The sequence below is a fragment of the Cucumis melo genome, chromosome 1 (genome assembly GCF_025177605.1).
Source record: "Cucumis melo cultivar AY chromosome 1, USDA_Cmelo_AY_1.0, whole genome shotgun sequence".
NCBI classification, from domain to species: Eukaryota; Viridiplantae; Streptophyta; class Magnoliopsida; order Cucurbitales; family Cucurbitaceae; genus Cucumis; species Cucumis melo.
In genome coordinates this window covers 13,611,978-13,622,729 of record NC_066857.1, presented here as the reverse complement: position 1 = coordinate 13,622,729, position 10,752 = coordinate 13,611,978, and the positions used below count along the sequence as shown (strand labels likewise).

Genomic DNA, 10,752 nt, shown 5'->3' with positions numbered 1-10,752 from the left:
AGTAGACTAAAGCTAATTTCACAATATCATCGTCATCACCCTCGTATTCCAAAAATATATTCTCTAAGTTGCTAACATAAACACACTCCTTGTCTTTGAAAAACTTCTCCAACAGTCAACTATTCCCAACCAACTGAATATAGTCCTCTTTAGGACCCCATAGTCCAGTTATGATGTTAAACTCTCTCCTACCGAAAGTACAAACAACGCCCCCTAGTAAGAAACTTATAGAATCCTTTCCTTCATCTTCCACCTCCCTTAACAGTAAGTAGTGGATGAGTGGCCCATTAAAGACAATATTTAGGTCCAAAAAGTGCCCAAACTTTGTTTTCCTAAATAAGGCTAATTTATCGGGTTTGAGTTTGGCCTTAATATTATGTGTTGTCTTTTCCAAATGAGACAAACAACTTACTAGGGAATAAAAATGATGGGAAGGATTAATCTTGTACAAGGGTCCGTCGGTCGATGTCGAAGTCGATGTCATGATTGAAGCCTGAAGAAAAAGGAACAAATTCCAGCAAATATATTGAAAATGGGTTACAGATAAAACTCATTGAAATAAGAGAACACACTCAAAGTTGATTCTTAGGTTCGAAAAGGAGAAGTGACGAAATGCACTAGAGGACCGACGACAGACGAATAGTCGGAGTATCTTCGAAGAGCAGAGCGGGCAATTTTAAAAGCCAACGAAAGGAGATGTTTTTTTTTTTACTTCAGGTGTTCTATGCGAAAGAGAAGGGAAAGCGAACGTGGGTAGGCGAAAAATCAATAGAGAGCGATAGAAATTTAATGAAGGGCATTTTTGTCCATTCACACCTAAATTGTCTAAAAGTCTTTCTTTTGAAAACTTGTCCCAAAATTCATTTAAATCTCTTTTTTTAACCTATTTTTGGCAATTTCCCAACTTAACTCAAAACACAAATATTCAACTCATTTAAAGACCCCAATATTCAACTGACCACCACAAATGCAAACCATCAAACTCATTAGATAATCTAACATCAAACTCGTTGGATAATCCAACTTTGGGATTATAATTAACCACTCCACCCACCACAATCCAACTCAACTGTTTACTAGTCCATTCGCTGGAGAATCATGTAACTGCTACTTATGTCGTTCTCGTACCAATTGTCAGAACCCTTACATAATCGTAGGATTCGTAATGAAGTTCAAAGTCTCATGGTTGAGGAACATCACCGCTGAAGATTTCCATGGAAAATTCAAATTAGGGTTCCAATCAAACCTAGTAAAAGGTTTTCTTCCTCACACTCCCACTTCACACAGGCCCTTCTCCGTCGTCTCGGATCGTATTCATCATATACTAAGTTGTGAGAATCTAACCCCTCGGCCTAGAAACTGTCATGAAAGAACTCTGGTTTCCAACTCTATTGCTGACTCCGATGAACCCATAACCGTTCATCGAGATGACCCATCTGCTGTTTATGTCCAAAACGTCCTTTATTTCAGAAGGCACAAACCAGTGGAGGAGATCGACAGGGCTCTTAGTCTATGCGACCTTGTGCTAACCGAAGATTTTGTTCTCAAGGTGCTGCGAAGACATCGATCAGATTGGAAACCCGCCTTCATTTTCTTCAATTGGGTTACCAAAAAAGGTACTAACGAAGATAAATTCACCCCTGGTTCTGTTATTTACAATGAGATTCTTGATATTCTCGGGAAATCCCACCGCTTTGAGGAAGTAGACAAGGTGTTTGTGGAAATGTCTAAGAGAAAAGAACTTGTTAATGAGGAAACGTATTCAGTTCTTCTTAATAGATATGCTGCAGCTCATAAAGTGGAGGAAGCGATCAGCATTTTCTACAGAAGGCAAGAATTTGGACTTGAGATGAATTTGATTGCATTTCAGTCACTTTTGATGTGGTTATGCAGATACAAGCACGTAGAAGCTGCAGAGACCCTGTTCCATTCCAAGAAGCATGAGTTTGTTATTGATATAAAGACGAGCAATATTATCCTCAATGGGTGGTGTGTGTTGGGGAATGTTCATGAGGCCAAAAGGTTTTGGAGGGAGATAATTGAATCAAAATGCGAGCCTGATATTTACACTTATGGAACTTTGATTAACTCATTGACAAAGAAAGGAAAGCTGGGGACAGCTTTGAAGTTGTTTAGAGCCATGTGGGAGAGAGGATTGAAAACTGATGTTGTGATCTGCAATTGCATCATTGATGCCCTTTGTTTCAAGAAGAGGATTCCTGAAGCTCTAGAGATCTTCAAGGAAATGAACGAGAGAGGGTGTGCAGCAAATGTTGCAACTTACAACACTCTTATCAAACACCTTTGTAAGATTAGGAGGATGGAGAAGGTTAATGAGCTTTTGAATGAAATGGAAGAGAGAAAGGGGAGCTGTTGGCCAAATTCTGTGACTTTTAGCTATTTACTCAGGTCGATAAGGGGTCCGGAGGAAGTTCCTGTACTCTTGCAAAGGATGGAAACAAGTGGCTGCAAGATGACTAGTGACATATACAATCTGATTCTGAGATTGTATATGGACTGGAATATACAGGAAAGGGTTAAGTCTACTTGGAATGAAATGAAAGAGATGGGGTTGGGACCCGATCGTCGCTCTTACACGATTATGATTCATGGGTTGTATGAGAAGGGAAGAACAAAAGATGGGCTGCGCTATTTCAATGAAATGACATTGAGGGGAATTATGCCGGAGTCGAAGACCGAAAAGTTGGTGAATGCTACGAATGTCAAAGACTCAAAATGCCAGAAAGGAGAGCCAAGTAGAAAAGCTTATTAAACAAGCGCCAAATCTTGGAAAAATAGATAAGCTACCTGCAACTGGGAGAAATTAAAACGAAGAACAGCCCCATAAATGTGCTTTCTCTCACGATTAAAGTTTGTTGCAGCCATTGCTAATACGTTTCTTTCGATGGGGAAGAGTTTTCTCTACACATTGTCTACATGGGCGTTTGAGGATTTTCAGGGTTGATCAGGTAAAAGTTTATTTTTTCAATGCAATACCAGACTGACAATCTTATTTATGTTAACATACCTTTTATGAGTTATGTGATTACTTGTTTGTTTTGATTGCCTATAAAAATAATGTGTTTTTTAAAAATGTGAAAAACGATTTTGTTAGAAAACTATTTATCATTAAAACACTCGTGTTTTGGTTACTTTTTCTCAAGAGTGTTTCTATTCACAAGTTTGCATTTAAATTTGGGTTGCCTGACTCTAAAAGTCGAATTACTTTGATTCTTTTAGTTTATATTTTTAATATATGTATATATTTTTTTATATTAAGTTGTAAACTAAAAAACTATTGAACACTATGATAGTCGGGAGTGACCAGTTGTCATAGCCCGTAGGCCATAGGTCTCGATCCCAAGCACAAACTAACTATAGCTGGTCGTGCTCTCTGATCATGATTGTCGGTCTAGAGTCCCAATTGTCGATAACCAGAGACCAACGATCAGGACTGACGAGAAGTGTCCAGCAATCAGGACTACTAACCAATGATGTGCACAAACTAACTATAGCTGGTCGTGCTCTCTGATCATGATTGTCGGTCTAGAGTCCCAATTGTTGATAACCAGAGACCAACGATCAGGACTGACGAGAAGTGTCCAGCAATCAGGACTACTAACCAATGATGTGGACTGTGGATCAATAATCAATGACCACTTCAGTGACAGGGACCAGCAAGAAAAGATCAAGGACAAGGGATCGGGGTATGTGACTGGCAACGACTCACATCATCTGAATGTCATTGGTCATTAGTGCTCTGGCCTAACTGTTGGCCATTGGTTGTTGCTGGTGGGTGGTTGTCGTCAGTTCCTGATCATTGATCTTTCGTTTGTAGTCACTAACCATCTGTTGCCAGTCTTGGTCTCTGATCGTGGTTCTCAGTCTCCATTTCCGATTGACAACCATCAGTAGCCTAACAATCATGACTTGTAACTAGTGGCTAGTGATAAGACTGGGACTGCGGAATTCTGACCAGCGACTGGCACTAAGAATTTGGATTTGATCATTGAAAACCAAGACCAACAACTGCAGACTGCTGATGGAGATCAAGGATCGTCGACTAGTGACCAATCTAGGCATTGATGAATAGCAACCAGTTTGACTTTTGGGATTGGGGATCCGATGACTGGCGATTGGGACTAGGGACTACCGGAAAGGAATTTGTTGAATTTGTCTCCCACAGCGAAATTCCTTTGGCTGCACACTACCATTTCCTTCAACTTCTGAAGTTGATCCATGGGAACTGACAAACTCCACTGAAGGGATTGGAGGAGAAGTAAGGAGCCCATTTCATCTGCTGTGTCATCTATCAATCCTTGCCTTCTCTGTTCTACTTTGCTTAAGTTTTCGTGCACTGTATATCATTTTTTCATGTTTGTAATTGTAATGAGACATTTCCTAAGGATGTTCTAATTTCCTTCTCAAGATTTGGTTTAAGGTCCGGGCGATAACCTTGTTTTGTTTTCTTCCATAAAATCTTTGAAGGATGATCAATTTTCAAGCCTATCGTAGATTCTAATTAGCATAGAAGTTATTATGAACCCAAGAATCACAAACATTCAACAGAAAAATATGAATTAAGAACAAAAAATCATCCGTCAAGTTTGGTAATCATTTCGTTTAGTTCTTGCTTTTAAAATTAAGCCTAATGACATTACTAATGATTTAAAAAACCAAAGTTATATTTGAAAACTAAAAAAAAAAATAGTTTTCTAAAAGCTTTTTTTTTTCTTTTTTTTTTTCTTTTGAAATTGACAAATCAAATACAAAAGATGAAAATGACCGGAAGAAATGAAGGGAAAATAAGCTTAACTTTTAAAATCATAAACAAAAAAGAAAAAACGAAATGGTTACTAGATAGACCTATCTTTTAGAATTATTTAAATGGAAAATTCGTATATAATATTAAGGAAAATCTGTGGAAATGACAAATATAAGATAGAAAATAAAAAAATAGCAAACTGTTATTTTAATTTGATTTATGGCAAAACTAACCGTCCTTAAATATTTTCTCACTTTTTTGGCCCAAAATTATCCCTCACGGATGACAATTGTCTATATACAAATACAATGTATTTTGTGAGATCGAAAAATCAAATAAAATATCACATATCACGATTAAGTGCATTTGTAAACACACCAACTTATGATAATTATTAAAAAATTATTATATTCTTTGAGAGATCTCTAAACATATTCAATTGGTTTCAATATCCCTAATTATCCCAAATTTTACCTTCAAATTAATCAAAAATAACTTCAAGTATTTAATATTTTATCCCAAGTATTATAGATTCAAAATTATATAATGCAATAATTAATTATTACGATAAAAAATAAGAAATTAACGAAAAAGTGTTTTAAATATTCATTTTTTCTTTTTTGGAATTATACATTCAAGAGAGAATCCCTCTCTAAAATCATGGCAAAAATAATGCAACAATTAATTATTAACAAAAACATTAAAAAATTAACAAAAAAATAATTTAAAAGATTCAAATTTTAAACGTACTGTAACGACCTAACTCCTTATACTAAGTCGAAGTCATTTACAAATTTTAAAAGATAAATAAAACTTGTAAAGTTTGGATAAAATGAAACAAACCTAAATTTTTTTTATTTAAAAGCCTAAACAAATGCAATTAGAGATAAGTATAAAAAATAAAATCCTAACTCGGGCCCTATTTAGGTTTAAAGAAATAAAATAACGAATAAAGAATAGACTAAAATGCAACATTAAAGTCTGAACTACGACATGAAGCAGAAGCATCAGATCCCTATGGCTCGCCACGATCACTTCTACTTGTTCGCCAGCTTGCCTTTGTCGTTACCTCTACCTCTACCTCAACCCAATTATCTTTATCTTCAACAAATATCTCTACCAATTTTATTATCCAAATAAAATAATTATATTGTCCTCAAAACTTAATTAATTATACAACCAAAAATATAATTTATCAAGTTTTCTCAATTACATCCAAAATTTCAATAATTACACTTAAGATAATTGAAACTAAATCATCCCAAATTCTTGGGGTGTTACACGCACATAGATACCAACCATTCCCTACAATTATGGCAAATATAAAGCAAATAATTACTTTGCTAAATTAGTTAAGTTTATATTCAAAATTCAACCCTCCCTAAAATCATGTCAACTACAATGCAAATATTAACAAAAAAAAAAAAAAAAAAAGAATTTCAAATATTCAATATTTTTCTTTTTGGAATTATACATTCAAAATTGAATCCATCTCTAAAATCATGGCAAAGATAATGCTAAGAAATTAACAAAAAAGAATTTAAAAGATTCAATTTTTTACGCACCACATACCAATCCTTCCCTAAAATCATGACAAATATAATGAAAATAATTATCTTTGGTAAATTAGTTATGTTTAAATTCAAAATTCAACCCCTCCCTAAAATTATGTCAAAATTCAACCTCCCACTCTCGTCATTTTTTATTTTCTAAATTATTTACCGAAAAAACACACATAATAAATTAAGTTTACATTCTCTTAATTTTAACATTTTTTTCTAAATTATTTATGAAAAATCATTAATTTTTGCATTGCTAACATTAGATTCCTAAGATTCCTAAGATTCTGCCATGTCGGTATATTTGTTGAGATAAAAAAAATCAAACAAAATATCACATATCACGAATAGTGTATTTGTAAACAATAATTCTTTAACTAAATAAAAAATATTATATTGTTTGAACAATCCCTAAATATATGTCATTAGTTGTAACATTCCCTAATTATTAGGTACAAAATAGAGTGTATTAATTTTAGATTCTTAAGTTGAATTCCTAAAATTATGCCAAAGATAATCCACAATCCATTAATTTTAGATAATTTATTTTGTTGTGTGTTTATTTAAGTCTGGAAAGGAAAAGAAAAAATAAAATAAAAAAAGATATAAATTTTATAATATTATAATATAATATATATATATAATATGAATTATATTATTATTATTATATATTTTTTTAAAACCCTAAATTCATCATCATCTTCTCCATCTTAGCCGCAGTGCCCCACTCTAATCTTCTTCTTCGAAATCACACGACCGCCGCCGCCCCTGCCTCTCTTCTCTCCATTGAGATCTCCGACGACAATCTCCCTTCATCCGTCGAAGCCACCACCGTCACCTTAGTTCTCTGTCAATCTTTTGTTCGTTGTTAAGCCCAAGCCGCTCCCCTTTCCATCAGCCATCTCCTTTGCGTTGCGACATCAGAATCTGAAGCGAGTGGATTGTGTCTGCTCCAACCGGTGTTCGTCCACGAAGCTCTGACCGCAATTGTCGCATATCCATAAACCCAGTCGTCGTCATGATCTCCCATTCACATGAAGCTTGTTGCCCCATCCATCCTTCTCCATAGCACGCTGCTGCACCAGAGTCTGCTCTTTTCGTCGTTGAAGAAGCCTCCATCCTTGAGCAGTCATGTCCCAAGTGTGGGTGCATAGTTTGTATTAATTATAGGGTATTTGTGGATGTGGGGTGCATAGTTTGTGTTAATTATAGGGTATTTGTGGATTCTGTTACAAATGTATTTAGAAATCACATTTGTCAATAAGGTAGGGGCATTTAAGGCATTGTTCTCCCATTTATTATTTAAAAATTTTATGTTTTGCTATTTTGTCAATTTAAAAATAAAATTGTCATTTATCCAAAGTAAACCTTTAATTTTGATATTCTTCTTGTCGGTCCTAATATTAATTAATGTATTATTTAGAATAATAGCAAAGGGCAGTCTTTTGAATTATAGAAAATGCATGGATATCGCGTGGATCAAATTTTTTGAAATATTAAAACGCTTTCATCATCCATTTGAACTGTTGTGTAATTAATCCAACATACTTATTAATGAGATTGAAATTTATTGCTCAAACGGGTACTAAGTTGTAGAGAGGGTGAGGAGATAAGCAAATGTGATTTAGCCAACATCTCCACACGTTCATGTGTCGTTGCTAGCCATCCAGTCGGGCAAGGTATGGTGTGGTGAAATAATAATACATTTATATTCTTGCTTAAATTAATTTTGATACCTTTTTTCTTAATTAATTTTTTGACCGTTGAATAGCTACAAATGTTTCAACCGTTACCGATCATTTTTTACCATCGAACCGGTTTTGACCATTTTTTACCTAAACCATTTTGACCATTTCATCCGTTGAACCGTTACCACGTTTGTGTTGGAATTTATGTCCTAAAATTTGTAGTTTGTAGTTAAAATTATATTATATTCAATAAAATGGTTATTGAGAATTTTGAATTGTAGAAGATCACTCATGGAATAATTATTGAAGGTATGCCACTTAATGAATAATTTCAAGGTGTTGTTATTATTGACCAATTACCTTCATTTGGAAGGATTTTAAGAATACCCTAAGGCATAAGACGAAGGAGTTCTCCCTAAAGAGTCAAATCACCCAGCTGAGAATTTAGGAGGAAGCCCGTAAGCATGACTAAAAGGAGGAGGTAAACATTGTCCTCAATAAGAATTCTATTTCTGTTCTGAAAATCAGACCTGAAATCGGAAGAAAAGAAAATGAAAGCTTATAACCGTGGTCCCAATAACCAAAAGAATTCTCAGAAACCCTAGTTTGAAAGTACGACACAATTTATGTATTTTAATTGTAATAAACCTATACATTTAGCTAGAAATTTTAGAAACAGGAATCATCCTGTTGCATAGACGAACGTGATGGAAGAAGATTTAGTAGCTATGATCACTGAGATAAATGTGATTGGGGGTTCTGAAGGTTGATGGCTAGACACCGTGCATCACGCCATGTCTGTCATGTCCTTAGTATTTTTAGAAAATATAATGAAACTAAGGACAATAATATTCTTATGGGAATCATGACACAACCAAAGTAGTTGGCATTGGGGAAATGGAGTTGAAATTCACCTCTAGCAAGACACTCATCCTGAATGAAGTCCTGCACACTCGTGAAATTTGAAAGAACCTGGCCTCGGACTATCTCCTCAACAAAGCATTTTTTACTCAAACCATTGGATCAGATCTCTTTACGTTAACTAAAAATAATGTATTTGTGGGTCAGGGTTATGCAACCGATGACATATTTAAATTGAGTTTAGAAATGAATAAGAAATTATCTTCTGCTTACATGTTATCTTCTTTTAATATTTGACATACTAGACTCTGTAATGTAATGATGCAAGTAAAAGGTTAATTAATAGCATGAGAAGGTTAAACATGATTCCTAAATTATCTTTGCATGAATTTGATAAATGTGCATGTTGTAGTTAAGCTAAGATAACTAAGATTTCATGTAAATTTGTAACTAGGGTAACTGAGCCTCTAGAATTGATTCATTCTAATTTATGTGAATTTGATGGCATGACAACTAGGAATAATAAAAAGATATTTTATTACATTTATAGATGAGTATTTAAACTTCACTTTTATTTACTTGCTTAAGAATAAAAGTGATTCATTCAACATGTTTAAAGTGTCTGTAACTGAAGTAGAAAATCAGTTTAATGAGAGGATTAAGAGACTTCGTAGCGATAGAAGAATACAATATGATTTTTTATGTCTTTAAAGAGTTTTATAACTCAAAAGAAACAATACATGAAAGAGCTGCACCTTACTTTCCTGAAATGAATGAAAAAACTGAAAGCAAAAATAGAATTCTAACTAAGCTAGTAGTTGTTATTTTACTAAATTTAGAAGTAGCACCATCTTGGTAGGGTGAAATAATTAAGATAATCAATTATGTCCTAAATAGAATTCCTAAAACAAATAACACAACATCACCTTATAAAGTCCTCAAGAATAAAACACCAAACTTGTTTTATCTTAGAACTTGGGGTTATCTAGCCTATATTAGAATTTCTGATCCTAAGAGAAGAAAACTAGTTAGTCAAGCATATGAGTGTGCCTTTATAGGATATGTTGAAAACAATAAAGCCTTAGGTTATTTGACCTAGAAAATAAGACAATCATAGAATCAAACGACACTGATTTCTTTGAAGATAGATTTTCTTTTAAATCGAGAAATAGTGGGGTCCTAATAGTAAGTCTAGTGAGGGGTCAAGTTCTAGTAGCTTTTCTTCGGTTATGATCCAAAACCAAGAAAGGGAAGTAGATCCTGAACCTAGAAGAAGCAAGAAAGTGAAAACCACTAAAAACTTTGGAGAAGACTTCGAAATGTACAATATAGAAGAAGATCCTAAAGATCTAAAAGAAGTCTTATCCTTAGAATATGCCAACTTATGACAAGAAGCTATTAATGATGAAATGGATTCTCTTGAAACAAATAGGACTTCGCACCTAGTTGACCTACCCCTGGCTACAAAGCAATAGCATGTAAATGGGTTCTAAGGAAGAAATTCAAACTTGATGGATCGGTAGACAAGTATAAAGATAGATTGGTAGCAAAAAGCTTTAGACAGAGGGAAAACATAGAATTTTTTGATACATTCTCCCTAACAACTAGAATCGCCTTAATTAGAGTGTTGATTTCTATAGCTGTCCTAAACAATCTTTTAGTACATTAGATGGACGTTAAGGTTGCTTTCCTAAATGGTGATTTATAGGAAGAGATCTATATGGAATAACCTAAAGGTTTCATAGTTCATGGTCGAGAGTCTAAAGTTTGTAAGCTCGACAAATCCCTCTATAGCCTAAAACAACTCCTAAGAAATGACATGACATGAAAAATTTAATAATCTAATCTTGTTTATAAGCGCATGGCACTTCGCATGCTC

At 34.2% G+C, this 10,752-nt stretch overlaps 1 protein-coding gene across 3 annotated transcripts; it reads left to right on the top strand.

Moving 5' to 3' along the window:
- Positions 1-981: 981 nt before the first annotated feature.
- LOC103490151 (putative pentatricopeptide repeat-containing protein At3g15200) lies at positions 982-4,454 on the top strand. Of its 3 annotated transcripts, none has more exons than XM_008449530.3 (2): positions 982-2,969; positions 3,417-4,454. In XM_008449530.3, exon 1 carries the CDS (start codon positions 1,166-1,168, stop codon positions 2,771-2,773), a length of 1,608 nt encoding a protein of 535 aa, XP_008447752.1. In that variant the 5' UTR covers positions 982-1,165; the 3' UTR covers positions 2,774-2,969; positions 3,417-4,454. The 3 variants fall into 3 exon arrangements, with proteins under 3 accessions (XP_008447752.1, XP_016900496.1, XP_008447751.1); XM_017045007.2 differs by having other exon boundaries at positions 989-2,969; positions 3,666-4,454; XM_008449529.3 differs by having other exon boundaries at positions 989-2,969; positions 3,315-4,454.
- The last annotated feature ends 6,298 nt before the right edge of the window (positions 4,455-10,752 follow it).